General features: G+C 46.6%; 1 protein-coding gene across 1 annotated transcript in view; it reads right to left on the bottom strand.

Moving 5' to 3' along the window:
* LOC126260310 (uncharacterized) overlaps positions 1–19,650 on the bottom strand; it is a 351,423-nt gene that overhangs the window by 54,712 nt on the left and 277,061 nt on the right. Inside the window, exon 5 of the mRNA XM_049957634.1 lies at positions 1,385–1,597. Coding sequence (XP_049813591.1) covers positions 1,385–1,597 — 213 coding nt within the window. The remainder of the gene's footprint in view (positions 1–1,384; positions 1,598–19,650) is intronic.

Raw genomic sequence — 19,650 nt, forward strand, 5'->3', positions numbered from 1 at the left:
CAAGACCGCTGCGGTCGCAGGTTCGAGTCCTGCCTCGGGCATGGATGTTTGTGATGTCCTTAGGTTAGTTAGGTGGTGGTGGTGGTTAGTGTTTAACGTCTCGTCGACAACGAGGTCATTAGAGACGGAGCGCAAGCTCGGGTTAGGGAAGGATTGGGAAGGAAATCGGCCGTGCCCTTTCAAAGGAACCATCCCGGCATTTGCCTGAAACGATTTAGGGAAATCACGGAAAACCTAAATCAGGATGGCCGGAGACGGGATTGAACCGTCGTCCTCCCGAATGCGAGTCCAGTGTGCTAACCACTGCGCCACCTCGCTCGGTGGTTAGTTAGGTTTAACTAGTTCTAAGTTCTAGGGGACTAATGACCTCAGCAGTTGAGTCCCATAGTGCTCAGAGCCATTTGAACCTATCTACTGATTTTTGGGTCTCGTGGAGCGGGGTTTCACACGATCGTTGTTTTCGCAACCAATGTTGATTCCTACAGAGGACGTTTTCGGTATCCAAAAACATGTCAATAAGCGAGCGTGATCCACGGTCAAAAATTTCTACAAAGACTGACGTCAGAGATATAGGCCTATAGTTTCATGCGTCTACGGGTGACCCTTCATGAAAAAGGGAATGGCCGGCCCTACTTTGCAATCATTAGGAGCGCTTCGGTCGTCCAAAGACTTATGGTGCACTGCTGCTAGAAAAGGGGCAAGTTCACGGGCGTACTCTACGTAAAATCAACCGAGCGAGGTGGCGCAGTGGTTAGCACACTGGACTCGCATTCGGGAGGACGACGGTTCAATCCCGTCTCCGGCCATCCTGATTTAGGTTTTCCGTGATTTCCCTAAATCGCTTCAGGCAAATGCCGGGATGGTTCCTTTGAAAGGGCACGGCCCATTTCCGTCCCCATCCTTCCCTCCCCCGAGCTTGCGCTCCGTCTCTAATGACCTCGTTGTCGACGGGACGTTAAACACTAATCTCCTCCTCCTCCTCTACGTAAAATCGTATCGGTATCCTTTGAGCGGCTTTTCCTCTGTTGAAATATTTCATTTGCTTTTCTATCGAACGGCCACTCATTTCGATATTGTTCATTTTGTAGAAAGACGTTTAGTACTTCGGCCTTTTTTGTGTCATCCTCCGGTTTAGCGTCGTTGCGGTAACAGAGTGTCTGGACGGATAGCTTCGATCCGTTTACTGATTTGATATCAGACGAAAACTTAAGACTTTCTGTCAAGATCTAGAATGAATTGTGGGTTTAAAAACTTATAACTACGTCGAAAGTAGCACAGAAACGAGAATGTATTGCAGGTTCACTCGTGTCAAACTCACTCTGCGCTCTTCTCACGTGGCGTTTGCCGTGTTGTGTGGTGCGCCTGTAGCTGGTGCAATACCCACCTGGAAGATGCGCTCGACCTTGTCGTTGACGGTGGTGTCGTCGGCCGAGGGCTCGACCAGGCGCCCCGTCAGCTCGTAGATGGCCGTGACGATGTCGGTCATCTCGTCGCGCGTGATGCAGCCGTCGCCGTTGATGTCGTACAGCGAGAACGTCCAGCGCAGCTTCTCGTCCAGCGTGCCGCGCGAGAGGATGCTCAGCCCCACCACGAAGTCCTGCAGGCAGCAAACACCAGGGTCACGCGCCTCGCACTCTCTGGCAATACGCGGAAATAACAACATGAAATTCAAAAATGTTGTAAGAAACGGTCAAATGTTTTGTGAAATGAGTTGTCTAAAAGTACGGAATAAAATAAATTAGAGAACATTTGACGCATCTCATTTGCTGTACATGATTAGCACCACCTCTCAAGGGCATGTCAAATGTTTCTCCTATCTACTCTACTTGCTACTTTTATTCAAATCATTTCGCAAAACGCCCGACAGATTTTTTTCTGTTTTTGTTTTGTTTTGTTTTCAAGTTTCATTCAGAACGCATGATCTAACTGATACTCCCTTAGTTTCCTAGCGTCTTCTGTCCTGGAAATCCCGAATTTAGTAATCGATTTCAAATAAACTATTTGGACAGTAAAACCAATGTAGTTTTTTATGCACAATATAAGTAAGCTTTGGAAAGAGAAACTTCTTGACACCTCATTTGTCTTCCCAGTGTCTGCTGTTCTCTAGATGTCCTAAATTTAATAAGTGATTCGAAGGCTGCCATTTTAAAAATAAAGTATTACACCTGTTCAACTTTCTTTACGCAAAATACACTCCTGGAAATGGAAAAAAGAACACATTGACACCGGTGTGTCAGACCCACCATACTTGCTCCGGACACTGCGAGAGGGCTGTACAAGCAATGATCACACGCACGGCACAGCGGACACACCAGGACCTGAGGTGTTGGCCGTCGAATGGCGCTAGCTGCGCAGCATTTGTGCACCGCCGCCGTCAGTGTCAGCCAGTTTGCCATGGCATACGGAGCTCCATCGCAGTCTTTAACACTGGTAGCATGCCGCGACAGCGTGGACGTGAACCGTATGTGCAGTTGACGGACTTTGAGCGAGGGCGTATAGTGGGCATGCGGGAGGCCGGGTGGACGTACCGCCGAATTGCTCAACACGTGGGGCGTGAGGTCTCCACAGTACATCGATGTTCTCGCCAGTGGTCGGCGGAAGGTGCACGTGCCCGTCGACCTGGGACCGGACCACAGCGACGCACGGATGCACACCAAGACCGTAGGATCCTACGCAGTGCCGTAGGGGACCGCACCGCCACTTCCCAGCAAATTAGGGACACTGTTGCTCCTGGGGTATCGGCGAGGACCATTCGCAACCGTCTCCATGAAGCTGGGCTACGGTCCCGCACACCGTTAGGCCGTCTTCCGCTCACGCCCCAACATCGTGCAGCCCGCCTCCAGTGGTGTCACGACAGGCGTGAATGGAGGGACGAATGGAGACGTGTCGTCTTCAGCGATGAGAGTCGCTTCTGCCTTGGTGCCAATGATGGTCGTATGCGTGTTTGGCGCCATGCAGGTGAGCGCCACAATCAGGACTGCATACGACCGAGGCACACAGGGCCAACACCCGGCATCATGGTGTGGGGAGCGATCTCCTACACTGGCCGTACACCACTGGTGATCGTCGAGGGGACACTGAATAGTGCACGGTACATCCAAACCGTCATCGAACCCATCGTTCTACCATTCCTAGACCGGCAAGGGAACTTGCTGTTCCAACAGGACAATGCACGTCCGCATGTATCCCGTGCCACCCAACGTGCTCTAGAAGGTGTAAGTCAACTACCCTGGCCAGCAAGATCTCCGGATCTGCCCCCCATTGAGCATGTTTGGGACTGGATGAAGCGTCGTCTCACGCGGTCTGCACGTCCAGCACGAACGCTGGTCCAACTGAGGCGCCAGGTGGAAATGGCATGGCAAGCCGTTCCACAGGACTACATCCAGCATCTCTACGATCGTCTCCATGGGAGAATAGCAGCCTGCATTGCTGCGAAAGGTGGATATACACTGTACTAGTGCCGACATTGTGCATGCTCTGTTGCCTGTGTCTATGTGCCTGTGGTTCTGTCAGTGTGATCATGTGATGTATCTGACCCCAGGAATGTGTCAATAAAGTTTCCCCTTCCTGGGACAATGAATTCACGGTGTTCTTATTTCAATTTCCAGGAATGTAGATACATACTTGGAAAAATGTGTCGCATTGAAGGGTAAATCTGTAAAGGCGGGCTGATATTGCCACAAAGCTTTTTGGGCAGCATTACTATTTCGAGGTGCTAATTGAAATTTCAAGACCTTCCTCGGCACGTAACATGTTGGCTAACTCACATGGCAACTGGCACTCTCGGATATATTAATAGTACGCCTCTCCACAAAGAAAGGCCACTCTCTTGTGTCACCTGTCACAAAAGTTGATAACATTTCACGACTCTCTGACGCTGATTAAAAGACCCTGTGACGAAACGAGAAATCCTTCTCTCAACTTTTTCCTTATTGGATGTTTTTAGTTTGATGTACCTGTCACTATTTCTTCACCTGCATCGAGCTCTGTATCCTTGGGTACCAAACACACAAAACGTCCTGAGTTATTTGTTGCGTTATTCCAGTCTCTGGCTTCCAGTACATTTTATGCGTTCTACGGCTCCCCCCATAACTATTCAGCGCAACACAAAGCATCAGTTTGAAATTTGCAAGAATGGTGCATTCAGCGTCCCTCTGCGATGGTGCAAAGGTTTGTGAAGTCGCCCTTAGCCTCAGCGATGCTGGTAACAGCGAGGTGTCGACACATGCCAAAGAAACGCTAGAGCTCAGAATTTCATGTGAGGTGCGAGATCGGTTAACGATAATCCATTGGCACCAAATTTTACCACAATTCTGCCCAACACCACCGTGGGCGTGTCACACAGTGGGAAGGTCGTCACACATTACAGACGCACCACCGATTAGAATCGACAAGAAAGACCTCAAGAGGTCTTCTCTTAGGGCGTTGATGCCCACTCATTGCGAGGTCGAAAGCAAGATTGCAGTGCGATGAGCAATAGTACGACGTTCTTGACGGCGTTCGGCTCTGTTGACACCTCCCGGATGATTGAGCTCTTCTCCTAGGACACCGTGCGCCTGTAACGCCACTGGTCGCACCCCTTTGGAGTGTAGCGCGGCCGCAATTATTGCTCTGGTGAACAGAGTAGAGCCACTATGGACTGTGCCAAACCATTTGACTAAAAATGAAACTGAGCCGTAGCAGCATAGTGTTTTATGCTTTCTCAGCCCACCTATTTCGGATCCTTCTACGTGTTTAATAGGTAGAGGGGAAGGTGGGTGCGCCATTGTCACACTCGTGAATGAAACGGCAACTGTTACCTCTAAGACACCCTTCCATGTTCGGCCATACCCTCGATGCCATCTGCACTCCTTTTTTTTAGCACTTTAAAAAATGTTCCTGTACAGAGACAGCCACTGACTGATTCATAGGCGCCACTGTGACAAGCATTCTTTTCGACACCCCTTAGGCTGTACATGGGTCCCACCGGCCCTAGTTATGACACCCCCTGACGTCTCCTCTCGTCGATTCAGAGCGGCGGTTCAAATGATTCAAATGGCTCTGAGCACTGTGGGACTTAACTTCTGAGGTCATCAGTCCCCTAGAACTTAGAACTGCTTAAACCTAACTATCCTAAGGACATCACACACATCCACGCCCGAGGCAGGACTCGAACCTGCGACCGTAGCGGTCGCGCGGTTCCAGACTGTAGCGCCTAGAACCGCTCGGCCACCTCGGCCGGCTGAGCGGCAGTATGTCTGAAATATTTTCCTCAGTCACTCATGAGAAAACCTCGTTATTTCAGTGCTGGGCGTCACGGTTCTGACCTCCATCTCAGAGGAGTCAAGAGAACGGACGAAATGTTGGTAAGAAGCGATGCGACGACCTTTTCAGCGTGTGAGACGTCCTTGATGGGGTTGGGCAGAACTGTGGCGAAATTTGGTGCCAATGTGAATCATTAACCCACGTGGCGCCTCATATGAACCTCTGTGCTGTGGTCTTCCTTTCGCAGGTGTTGACAGCTCGCAGTCCGAAGCGTCGTCGAGTCCAAGGATGATGTCACAGGGCGCCACGCTTTTGTACCGTTATCGAGAAAAACGATATTGCAGTGCCTGATTACGTGCAAAGTTGTTTGGACATGCATGTCCAAAGGAACAGGCACTGCGGCAACCACAGCAGTTAGGAAACACCTCAAATGAACTCGCAGTTGCGAATAAGGACTACCATCAGCTGGAGAATGGAATGGCGACAATGAAAATTTGTGCCAGATAGGGGCTCGAACCCGGATTTCACGCTCATCACGAGCGGTCGCTTCACAATTTGGCTATCCGTGTAGGACTCACGGCCAGCCCCAATCTTTCATATGTCGTCAACCGTGCTCCACCTGCCTGTACCCGTAAGTCCATTATGTACATTACTGGCCATTACAATTGCTAGACCAAGCAGAACTACAGATGATAAACGGGTATTCATTGGACAAATATATTATACTAGAACTGACATGTGGTTACATTTTCACGCAGTTTGGGTGCATAGATCCTGAGAAATCAGTACCCAGAACACCCACCTCTGCCCGCATCTCGTGGTCGTGCGGTAGCGTTCTCGCTTCCCACGCCCGGGTTCCCGGGTTCGATTCCCGGCGGGGTCAGGGATTTTCTCTGCCTCGTGATGGCTGGGTGTTGTGTGCTGTCCTTAGGTTAGTTAGGTTTAAGTAGTTCTAAGTTCTGGGGGACTTATGACCACAGCAGTTGAGTCCCATAGTGCTCAGAGCCAACCACCTCTGGCCGTAATAACGCCATTGATACGCCTGGCCATTGAGTCAAACAGAGCTAGGATGGCGTGTACAGGTACAGCTGCCAATGCAGCTTCAACACGATACCACAGTTCATCAGGAGTAGTGACTGGCGTATTGTGACGAGCCAGTTGCTCGGCCATCATTGACCAGAGGTTTTCAATTGGTGAGAGATCTGGAGAATGTGCTGGCCAGGGCAGCAGTCGAACATTTTCTGTATCCAGAAAGGACAGTACAGGACCTGAAACATGCGGTCGTGCATTATCCTGCTGAAATGTAGGGTTTCGCAGGGATCGAATGAAGGGTAGAGCCACGGGTCGTAACACATCTGAAATGTAACGTCCACTGTTGAAAGTGCCGTTAAAGCGAACAAGAGGTGACCGAGACGTGTAACCAATGGCACCCCATACCATCACGCCGGGTGATACGCCAGTATGGCGATGACGAATACACGCTTCCAATGAGCGTTCACCGCGATGTCGCCAAATACGGATGCGACCATCATGATGCTGTAAACAGAACCTGGATTGATCCGAAAAAAATTACGTTTTGCCATTCGTGCACCCATGTTCGTCGTTGAGTACACCATCGCAGGCGCTCCTGTCTGTGATGCAGCGCCAAGGGTAACTGGAGCCATGGTCTCCGAGCTGATAGTCCATGCTGCTGCAAACGTCGTCGAACTATTCGCGCAGATGGTTGTCGTCTTGCAAACGTCCCCATCTGTTGACTCAGGGATCGAGACGTGGCTATTCACGATCCGTTACAGCCATGCGAATAAGATGCCTGTCATCTCGACTGCTAGTGATACGAGGCCGTTGGGATCCAGCACGGCGTTCTGCATTACCCTCCTGATCCCACCGATTCCATATTCTGCTAACAGTCATTGGATGTCGGGTAACACGAGCAGCAATCGCGATAGGCTACAATCGTGTTGGGACGCATTTCTCCTCCTTACACGAGGCATCACAACAACGTTTCAGCAGGCAATGCCGGTCATCTGCTGTTTGTGTATGAGAAATCGGTTGGAAACTTTCCTCATGTCAACACGTTGTAGGTGTCGCCACCGGCGCCAACCTTGTGTGAATGCTCTGAAAAGCTAATCATTTGCATATCACAGCATCTTCTTCCTGTCGGGTTTTATTAATTACACATCTCGTCTTATTTTTTATGCAGTCACTAACATGAAAAATCGTAAAAAGAACGGCGTTGGTGGCGTCGCAATACGCCAATTACATACCGAGGAATTGCAAAGCGAAGTTGATGCTTGAAATAAACGAAACGAGCTCCTATTGCAATCCGGAGATGCAAGCGTGATCCCCATATGCCAATGTTTGTGACAAGAAACCCTCTTCCTATTTTCCGCCCTCGTGACAACAGTGAGAGTAAGATTAAGCGTGCCAATCAAGTCGCGATTATGAGCAACGTGGGATTCAGGGTTGCCTCTCGAGACGTGCGGTTGCAGCACTTTTCGTTTATTTCAAGCGTCAGCTTCGTACTGCGATTTCTCGGAATGCAATTGACGTATTGGGATGCAACCAACGCCACACTCTTTATGATATTCCATGTTATAGACTGCGTAAAGAATGATACGGAGTGTCCATTTAAAGAACGTAAGTTTATGTAGAAACTAATATTTGCTTACGTTTTAGAATGTCTGATCATATTTATTTTCACGAGCCCCTGTCTTAGAGTCATACCAGTGAAAGTCGTTTTTCAATATCTATTTTTACGGGATGTTTCGCAGTCTTTACGATAAACGTCTAGGACTGATACAGCCGTAGCAGTCGCGCGGTTCCGGACTGAAGCGCCTAGAACCGCTCGGTCATCAAGGCCGGCGGGACCGGCAAATTTACCATTGTTGTGTTTAGGATTATTTCACTTTTTGACGACTAGATGCTTTCGTTTGACAACTGTTGTAAAATTGTCACATTGTAAACTGCGTAAATGCGTGTATTTCTGTGATAAGATTGCAACATTAAACAAAAAATATTTACAACTGACACAGTTGTTATGTCCTCAAAACCGTACACAGGGTGTCCCATAAATGTTGCGAAAATAGTTGTAGAGGGTATCTTGAGAAACAAATCGAGGGTTTGAACCTGGGTCCAGTCACATCATTTAACGACGCTACAGAGCGCAAAATTTATAGGCGCCGGCGCTATGCCACCCCTTGGCCAGAAAATGTGATTTTGTACGCTGACGGACCGTAGGTGGAACGTCTCGCAATGTTTGTTATTCAGTTTTCGCGAGTGATTGCCACGATCGGCGGTGGAGAAGACAGAATAGTTGCTGCGTAGATAGGCCTTGTCTCAAATCACTGCGATGCTCCGTTGCCTCATTGGATGACAGTACCCATCTGCAGTTCATTTTTTCTGCCGATTACCGAAAAACACTGGAGATTTTAGAGGGTTCCAGGAGAAAAATCAGTTGCGGGTGAAAACTCGTGTTCGATACCGGCATCAACTGAGGCAACAGAGCATTTCATTCGCAGGTGAAAAGGCCTTTCTACGCAGCAGCTAGCTCCACCTTCTCCACTGGCGATCGTGGCAAACAGTTGCAATCACTGAATAACGTGCCGCCTGTGGTCCTCCAGCGCACAGTCACATTTTCTGCCGAAGGGATGGCAAATCGGCAGGCCCTGATGCCTGTATCCTAGACGCTCCGTACCGTCTTTGGATGACTTTTCCAGACACAGGTTCCTATCCTCTATTTGTTCCTCAAGACACTCTCTACGACCCGTCGACGTTTGTCGCAACACGTCTGGGACACCTTGTATATGTCGTAAGACTGTCTGTACCAAGAGCCATGACGTGCATTTTCTCTGGTGCTTCGGCAGATATTTAAAATTTCGGTTTTGTCATGTGTAGCTGAAGCCAGCCCACACACATACTGTTCATCAAGCTTTTCATGCGACGGCCATTTGAAACGTCCCCTTAGAAAAATTTATGAATGATTGTGCTGATAAACCCCTTACGTTATTTGATTTTCAAACAGCTGAGCAGAACTGAACGTACTCAGACATTTCTCTATTTACTTATTCTGGTCAACACTAAACTGACACACAATATTTTTAGCGCAACGCAAACAGACTTTCAATAATCTCTACAAAAGAGTGGCCCTGACTAACAATAACCTATACCTTTCATGAATCACTTACAAAAATCTTCGTTACTCGAACTACTGCAAAACAGCGAGCGCCAATACTGCCAGCTAAATAAAAGATTATAACTACTGAAGGCACTAACTACTGATAGGCGTACTAAGTAAATGAAAGATTTTGATAGAGAACAAACAATGTATTTACCTTAGTTGTGTTCGAAAGTCATAATATATATATATATATATCAGTTCATGATATCCAGTATTACAAATTTACTCTTTCTGGTGGACAAACGTCCAGATCGTCCGCTCTTAAAATTCTGCCATCTCTCTCCCCACATCCACCTAGACTTGGCCACTGTTTCTATGTTTCGATACAGTGTATCGATACCTGGAACTGTTTCAGTGTTTCGGAACGGCTATGGTTCACTGTTTCGAAACAGTGGTGTTTCATTCCGCCCCTGTCTCGGATCTCGAGCCAGACACAGAAACTGTATCGTTGTTTCAAAATAAGGCTGTTTCAGTGCACCTGCGCTTGGAACGGACTAATTGTATCGAAACAGTGATGTTTCATTCCGCTCTGTGTCGGACGAGATTCGGGCTCGGCACAGGTACTGAAACACAACATACCACTTCATGAAACACTTTCAAGAGTGTCGAAATCTTTTGACAAGCAATAGCATGAAGGTTAAGATATCCGAAAATAAAGATTCGTTTCTAGCTGACTGTCCTATTCCGAAATGGCGTAACATCTGCTTTATAAACACTAACCAAACAATAAAACAACGCATACTATTCACATTCAAAATAATAAATATGTGAAAACCATTCAGTTAAATTACACTTTTTTATAACATACGCTTCTCTGTTCATGTACAGAAATCGTATTAAGAAACGCAAGTGAGACTACAACATTTTGAATAAAAAAAGGCGTAGAGTGACAGTTATTAGTCACATAAATTTGATGTAGGTATAATTGCAAGCAATCTGTTTGACATATCACTGATAGTGTAATGGTGAACGGAAAGTATCGTAAATTTATAGTAACGGTTCGAAACACCTTGAAAGACAAAAATTTTTTTCTGTTATATTTTGTTATTTATTCGAATTATATGGTGTTATTTGTGAGTCTATAGTCACTGTGTCTATTATCCACAATGATTCCCTTTGTGTGCATGGAAATTAGTAAGATGGGTATATTACCCATACTAACGGAATGTGGGAACCCCAGTAGCATATCCGTTGTTTCTGCAGTTTGCTCCCACCTCCAGTTCCGTTCGTGGTGGCTTTGTGTTTGGCTCGTTTTATAGAACTTGATAATGAGATAATGTACACACGAATCATTATGTTTTGCATAACTCGCTCATTTTGTACAACAGATGCTTAGTAATCTCTACAGTAATCTCTTCAGTAATCTCTTCAGCTATGGCTGTCCTCAGCCAATTGAAAAGTATGAAAGTCACACGACACGAAAGCAGCGCATTTGCTGCAGAAATACGAATCTGCCAAGACGCCTAAAGTGATAGTTTCATGCTTTCTGCGATATGATTAGCGCTCTCGCACCTCATTTGTGTTTATATGGACATACTTATACAGTAGACATTCAAGATGATAAAATGTGTAGATTGATTAGATTACAAAACACAAACTGTTTCACTGTTTCGAAACAGTGTATCGAAACATTACATCGTACTGTTTCATTAGTTTCGAAACAGTTACGTGTTTCAGTTTGCCCATCTCTACATCCACCACTGTTGGCGGCTCACCTCCAACTGCCCAACACTACAATAGCGACTGTTCCAACAATGCCAACCAGCCGCAGACTTCACACAGCACAGTCAGTGATTTTCATATAGAGCTCTATGTGGCGTTACCAACATAAGAACCTAAACAGCCTACTTACACATTGTCAACGGAAACCGGCAGCTTGTTTCCCGTTAGAAACAAAAAAGGTTTTAAAGCAGAATTTTACGTATCGTTCGATAGAGCGTTCCCAAATTAGCCTAGTGCGATATTCGTTTTATCGGTGTGTATTAACAGGGACAGCAAAACACCAAGAATAACAAGTACTCCAGCTGCAACAGAACCGCGCTGGTCCACATTGACTGCAACCGCTATGCAGCGAGGCTGCTCAGCCGCTGCTGCAGTATTGACTATTCTTTGTGTTTTACTACCCATGTTAATACACATCGATAAAACGAATATCACGCTAGGCTAATTTTGGACAGCTCTATCGAATGCGCACCTAAAATTCCTCTTTAAAAACCAATTTGTTTGTGTTTACTAATTTCCACGATTCTGGAAGGCATGACGTCAGCATTGTGTGGTTTAGCAACTTATCCAACAACTTGCAAAAAATCGTCGAAGTGCAATATTAATTTTCTTTATTGATGACTAGTTTCTCGCCCTAAGCGCGTTATCAAATCATATAGTAAGCTATGCAATACCACCCATTTTGAGATCCACATGACTGTTCATTTTAGTTAAACATATCATTTTAAAGTAAAGTAGGACTGAAATCTACTCACGTAATTTGTTTATAACAGTTAACTAACAGACCTTTTCTATCAATAATGCACGTCGCATGAAAGACGTTATCAGCAGTATTTATTTCTTTGGGCTAACTCCACGTACATATAGTAAAAACCAAATTGTAAATGTCTGCCAAAACACCAGAGAAAATACGCCTGACGACTCTTAGGACAGACACACTGTATGTATTGGGAATTACAGGGATTGTATATTGAGGTGCGGAATTCCGGTAGACACTGAGGTTGAGATACCACTTTGCTTTTCGCTGGAAGGGGACGTTAAGGAACGGCGAGTGTTTACAGGAAACGCACGCACACGGACCGGTGTCTGAGCACTGCCAGCTTCCATCACCCATCACAGAAAAATTCTGTTTTGAAGACGTTGGTGCATCGAGCCTTTTCAGATCCTGAAAACCCTCCGAATCAACTGAGTGACTCATGAAAAGTATTCTAGGAAAACGGCTACAACAGTCGACAAATTTCGTAAGCCATTTCACCAAAGACACGTAAGCAGAAGGCCGCACCCTTTAATCCCCAGCTGACTCTCTGAGAAGGTGAAGATGTGGAGCGTCATTTTGCTTTGACTCCTCTGGTGCCGTACTACGGTACTAGAACTGCAGACTTCTCTGCAAATGTACAAAAATTTAATTAGGTATATATATATATATATATATATATATATATATATATATATATATATATATATATATATATATATATATATACACTACTGGCCATTAAAATTGCTACACCACGAAGATGACGTGCTACAGACGCGAAATATAACCGACAGGAAGACGATGCTGTGATAAGCAAAGGATTAGCTTTTCAGAGCTTTCACACAAGGTTGGCGCCGCTGGCGACACCTACAACGTGCTGACATGAGGAAAGTTTCCAACCGATTTCTCATACACAAACAGCAGTTGACCGGCGTTGCCTGGTGAAACGTTGTTGTGATGCCTCTTGTAAGGAGGAGAAATGTGTACCATCACGTTTCCGACTTTCATAAAGGTCGGATTGTAGCCTATCGCGATTGCGGTTTATCGTATCGCGACATTGTTGCTCGCGTTGGTCGAGATCCAATGACTGTTAGCAGATTATGAAATCGGTGGGTTCAGGAGGGTAATACGGAACGCCGTGCTGGATCCCAACGGCCGCGTATCACTAGCAGTCGAGATGACAGGCATCTTATCCCCATGGCTGTAACGGATCGTGCAACCACGTCTCGATCCCTGCGTCAACAGATGGGAACGTTTGCAAGACAACAACCAGCTGCACGAACAGTTCGACGACGTTTGCAGCAGACTGGACTATCAGCTCAGAGACCATGGCTGCGGTTACCCTTGACGCTGCATCACAGACAGGAGCGCCTGCGATGGTGTACTCAACGACGAACCTGGGTGCACGAATGGCAAAACGTCATTTTTTCGGATGAATCCAGGTTCTGTTTACAGCATCATGATGGTCGTATCCGTGTTTGACGACATCGCGGTGAACGCACACTGGAACCGTGTATTCGTCATCGCCATACTGGCGTATAGCCCGGCGTGATCGTATGGGGTGCCATTGGTTACACGTCTCGGTCACCTCTTGTTCGCATTGACGGCACTTTGAACAGTGGACATTAGATTTCAGATGTGGCTCTACCCTTCATTCGATCCCTGCGAAACCCTACATTTCAGCAGGGTAATGCACGACCGCATGTTGCAGGTCCTGTACGGGCCTTTCTGGATACAGAAAATATTAGACTGCTGCCCTGGCCAGCACATTCTCCAGATCTCTCACCAATTGAAAACGTCTGGTCAATGGTGGTCGAGCAGCTGGCTCGTCACAATACGCCAGTCACTAGTCTTGATGAACTGTGGTATCGTGTTTAAGCTGCATGGGCAGTTGTACCTGTACACCCCATCCAAGCTCTGTTTGACTCAATGTCCAGGTGTATCAAGGTCGTTATTACGGCCAGAGGTGGTTGTTCTAGGTACTGATTTCTCAGGATCTATGCACCAAAATTGCATGAAAATGTAATCACATGTCAGTTCTAGTATAATATATTTGTACAATGAATACCCGTTTGTCATCTGCATTTCTTCTTGGTGTAGAAATTTTAATGGCCAGTAGTGTATATATATAGTTAAGGCTCACCGGCCATTTGACCATCTTATTCTGTGCGGATGCACAAACAGTGCCCGAACTCTTATGGGAATCGGAAAAAAGCCGCGAGTAATGAATATAATGGGCAAGGGCTCTATGAATATAGTGCGGGACAATAAGCTGGGAATGTGGGCCTCACGGGAGGCGTGCCAAAGATAAGTCCCTGCAGTCGTACTATCATCTGTGTCCTCTGTGGCTCAGATACCGACACGGTAGCTCAGCGTGTTCAGGGAATCAACGATCAACTTGAACGGATGTGATGTGACGTCCGCCCAGACCAATCGCAACGAACTATATCGAACAAAATGAAAAAAATATATATGCATAGAGCGTCTGCCATGTAAGCAGGAGATCCCGGGTTCGAGTCCCGGTCGGGGCACACATTATCAACTGTCTTCGTTGACTTATATCAAAGCCTGTATGCAGCTAGGGGTATTCACTACATTGTAACTTTATTTCTTTTAGTTGTTATTTAAAACTTTAGGAATACCTCTCATAGGCGATGGAACGCCGTAGGTAGCCTTCGCAAAACAGATCACTCAGAGAAGAGTGCGGCAGTAGTGCAGTGAGCCGACAAAAGTTGTGAGATAGCAATACACACGTATACAGATGGCGGTAGCATCACATACACAAGGTGTAAAAGGACTGCATTGGTGGAGCTGTCATTTGTAGTCAGGTGATTCACGTGAGAAGGTTTCCGTTGTGATTATGGCCGGGCGACGGGCATTACCATACTTTGAACGTGGAATGGTAGTTGGAGCTAGATGGATGGGACGCTCTGGAATGTCGCAAAAGCTGTCAATCGCCGACGCCACAAGGCAACACACTGCCCTCGGGTTGGTTGACAGCTCAGCCCGTGGGACTACCCGATGTTCCGACTCTTATCTTGTGCAGCACGACATGCACAGGCCCTCGCGTTCGCCGGACAGTAATACAGAAGGAGTGTAAATCAGCAGCAGAGGTCGGTCGTGCCACGAAACTTTTGCTGCATCCGCCAATGTCACTGGCAGCCAATCAGGAGGAAGTGTATATCCACATTGGTTGGTATTTAGGACTGCGTCCACGACGATCGCGGCAGCTACGGCGCAGCCAGCCAAGAGACGAAGTCTGTTCTGGATCCAGCACCGCCGACCCGAACGCCGCCGTCGCCGCCGAGGGACCTCGCAGAGCTATTGGTATTCTGTCAGACTCGCTTGGCAGGACTGTAGAAACTGTGAACTCACACAGACTATAACTTAAGGAGTAATACGTTCCAATGTGCTCCGCTCAAGGAGAGCGAAGACTTACACATATGATAGTAAACTAGCAGAGAACGAACTTCCACTGTGCAAGCCTTCCTTTTGTTATTCCACGTACTTATGTTAGTTGTGAGCTTTCTCCCTTTTGGGAAAGAGATACAAAGTAGATTACTTGTTCTTTTGACGTCAACGAAGACCATTTGCGTTGATTTTGTTCTTAAATATAGAGGATGAACTTCATGCTCGTGTGTTTCTTGTGGAAGAGTTCAGAGTCAGGATATTTCAAGTTCCATTTCGGAAATTGTTAGGGAATTCAATATTACGAGATCCACAGTGTGAAGAGTGTCCCGAGAACACCAAATTTCATACATTACCTCTCACTATGGACATCGCAGTAGCTTGAATTTAACGACCGAGAGCAGCGGCTTTTGCGAAGAGGTGTCAGTTTTAACAGAGCCTGCGTGAAATAGCCGCAGAAGTCAATGTGGGTCGTACGACGAGCGTATCCGCTAGGACAGTGCGTCGAAATGTGGAGTTAATGGGCAGCAGACGACCGACGCGGGTGCCTTTACTAACAGCACGACATCGCTTGCAGCGCCTCTCCTGGGCTTGTGACCATATCGGTGGGACCCTAGACGAGAGGGCAACCATGGCCTGGTCTGATAAGTCCCGATTTCTGTTGGTAAGAGCTGATGGTAGGGTTCGCGTGTGGCGCAGACCTCACGAAACACATTGTAAATCACGCAGTGGACCAGTATGTGCCGAAAAAGTGGGTCACGGATGGAAAAGACCCACCCTGATTTAACAGCGCAATTCGGTGAATGCTCAGGAAGCAAAGGCAGTTGCACTCGCGGTACAAGAAAGATCGGGAGAATGGGGACAGGCTAAAGTTAGTAGAGATTCGTGGTGCTGTAAAAAGAGCGATGCGCGAAGCATTCAACCACTACCACCGTCATACCTTAGCAAAAGATCTTGCTGAAAACCCAAGGAAATTCTGGTCTTACGTAAAATCGGTAAGCGGGTCGAAGGCTTCCATCCAGTCGCTCACTGTTCAGTCTGGCCTGGCAACGGAAGACAGCAAATCGAAAGCTGAAATTTTAAATTTAGCATTTGAGAAATCTTTCATGCAGGAGGATCGTTCAAACATACCGCCGTTTGAGTCTCGTACAGATTCCCGTATGGACGACATAATGATAGACATCCCTGGGATTGTGAAGCAGCTGAATGGGTTGAAAATAAATAAATCGCCAGGTCCTGATGGGATTCCAATTCGGTTTTACAGAGAGTACTCTACTGCATTGGCTCCTTACTTAGCTTGCATTTATCGCGAATCTCTTGCCCAACGTAAAGTCCCGAGCGACTGGAAAAAAACGCAGGTGACGCCTGTATATAAGAAGGGTAGGACAGATCCTCAAAATTACAGACCAATATCCTTAACACTTGTTTATTGCAGGATTCTTGAACATATTCTTAGTTCGAATATAATGAATTTCCTTGAGACAGAGAAATTGCTGTCCATGCATCAGCACGGCTTTAGAAAGCATCGCTCCTGCGAAACGCAACTCGCCCTTTTCTCACATGATGTCTTGCGAACCATGGATGAAGGGTATCAGACGGATACCATATTCCTTGACTTCCGGAAAGCGTTTGACTCGGTGCCCCACTGCAGACTCCTAACTAAGGTACCAGCATATGGGATTGGTTCCCAAATATGTGAGTGGCTCGAAGACTTCTTAAGTAACAGAACCAAGTACGTTGTCCTCGATGGTGAGTGTTCATCGGAGGTGAGGGTATCATCTGGAGAGCCCCAGGGACGTGTGGTAGGTCCACTGTTGTTTTCTATCTACATAAATGATCTTTTGGATAGGGTGGATAGCAATGTGCGGCTGTTTGCTGATGATGCTGTGGTGTACGGGAAGGTGTCGTCGTTGAGTGACTGTAGGAGGATACAAGATGACTTGGATAGGATTTGTGATTGGTGTAAAGAATGGCAACTAACTCTAAATATAGATAAATGTAAATTAATGCAGATGAATACCAAAAAGAATCCTGTAATGTCTGAATACTCCATTATTAGTGTAACGCTTGACATAGTCACGTCGATTAAATATTTGGGCGTAACATTGCAGAGCGATTTGACGTGGGACAAGCATGTAATGGCAGTGGTGGGGAAGGCGGATAGTCGTCTTCGGTTCATTGGTAGAATTCTGGGAAGATGTGCTTTATCTGTAAAGGAGACCGCTTATAAAACACTAATACGACCTATTCTTGAGTACTGCTCGAGCGTTTGGGATCCCTATCAGGTCGGATTGAGGGAGGACATAGAAGCAATTCAGAGACGGGCTGCTAGATTTGTTACTGGTAGGTTTGATCAGCACGCTTCAGGAACTCGGGTGGGAGTCTCTAGAAGAAAGGAGGCATTCTTTTCGTGAATCGGTACTGAGGAAATTTAGAGAACCAGCATTTGAGGCTGACTGCAGTACAATTTTACTGCCGCCAACTTACATTTCGCGGAAAGACCACAAAGATAAGATAAGAGAGATTAGGGCTCGTACAGAGGCATATAGGCAGTCATTTTTCCCTCGTTCTGTTTGGGAGTGGAACAGGGAGAGAAGATGCTAGTTGTGGTACGAGGTACCCTTCGCCACGCACCGTATGGTGGATTGCGGAGTACGTATGTAGATGTAGATGTAGGTGTAGAAACCATGGACGCAAGTTGTCAACAAGGCACTGTGCAAGCTGGTGGTGGCTCCTTGATGGTCAGGGCTGTGTTCACGAACTGGGTCCTCCGTTATGTTTGACTGCTTATAGATCTCCTGCAACCATTCATGGACTTCATGTTCCCAAACAACGATGGAATTTTTGTGGATGACAAAGCGCCACGTCACAGGGTCACAATAGTTCGCGAATGGTTTGAAGAACATTCTGGAAAATTAGAGCAAATAGTTTGGCCACCCAGTTCGACCGACATAAATCCAATCGAACATTTATGCGAGATAATCGAGAAATCAATTCGTGCACAAAATTCTGCACCGGCAGTACTTTCGCAATTATAGAGAGCTATAGAGACACCATGGTTCAGTATTTTTGCAGGGGACTTCCAACAAATTGTTGAGTCCATGCTACGTCGAATTGTTGCACTATGTCGGGAAAAAGGACGTCCGACACTATATTAGGAGGTATTCCACGACTTCTGTCACCTCAGTCTAAGTTACCGTGCCGAGAAGAAGGTTTGAACGTATCCCGCGGTCTTCGTCACGTGGGGGACTACTATTCTTCGTCGTTGCTTTGGTTCACCGTGAGACAACGTGAAAATGCTGAACCTATGAATACAACAGCCGACGGCACGACTTCGATGCGGTCCCCGAAAAGTACACAAAAAAGGGTGTTCCGTCGGCATCACGAGTTCGAGCCATAGTGCCAACCGCGCAACACGTGGCCACAGCAACAGGTGGTCCCGTGGACCTCTGCAGGCACGATACCAGAAATTAAGCACAGTCCGCATACGTCTTAAAAGCAGTACCGTCTTTTCAAGGTCACATGTTCATGAGTTTTTTTGGATATTGATTCACTGTTCACTAGAAAGTTCTCCTCCAAGAAATTCTCTCAGTCCTTGAACAGGGTTTTGGAACATACATTTTAAAACTCGTTCCCTCTTTGTTTAGCAAGGACACACTTTCTTCGTGATGGAAATTACTGTCAACAAACGTTTGGGACGGAAGTATGCTCGACTCTTGTGGTGGCGAATGTCGTTAGAGAAGAAACTGACGCCGCACTACGTACTTCACAACGTGCAGGGCACAAACCTTTCGACTGCTACGAAGGCGCGCTGAAAAGTAATGCCGCCAAATTTTTTATGTGAATGCTATGAAAGTTAAGTCCTCGGAGGTGTTTTTTTAAGTTTTGGGAACAGACATAAATCGGATGGGGCCAAATCGCAGACTGTATGGAGCACGAGTGATGACAGTGGAACTAAGGCGTCGTATTGTTGCAGGTGTCGTAGCTCGTGTGTGGTCTGGCATTGTAAAGCTGTAGAAGAGGATGCTCCACGCTTGGACAAGCTCTTCTGAGGTCAGAAACTCATTACAGCACGCTGTTTCTTACGCACCAACATCGTTACGTTACATATCGCCACGTTACACGCTACAATTCGGAGTCCTCTAGGGGTCAGAGGGCTGCCAACATGTAGACACGAAGAATAACGACGTAGAACGTTTGTAACGTTTGTTTTATTTCAAAAGCTGTAGAAGTTTTCACATAAAAAATTCTGAGATATTACCTTTAAGCAAATCCTAGTATTTGTCCACCTGAGAAACTGAGAAACTACTTATTACAACAAGGTAAGTTGGTGAAAGTGTGT

Source organism: Schistocerca nitens, chromosome 5 (assembly GCF_023898315.1).
Source record: "Schistocerca nitens isolate TAMUIC-IGC-003100 chromosome 5, iqSchNite1.1, whole genome shotgun sequence".
NCBI classification, from domain to species: domain Eukaryota; kingdom Metazoa; phylum Arthropoda; class Insecta; order Orthoptera; family Acrididae; genus Schistocerca; species Schistocerca nitens.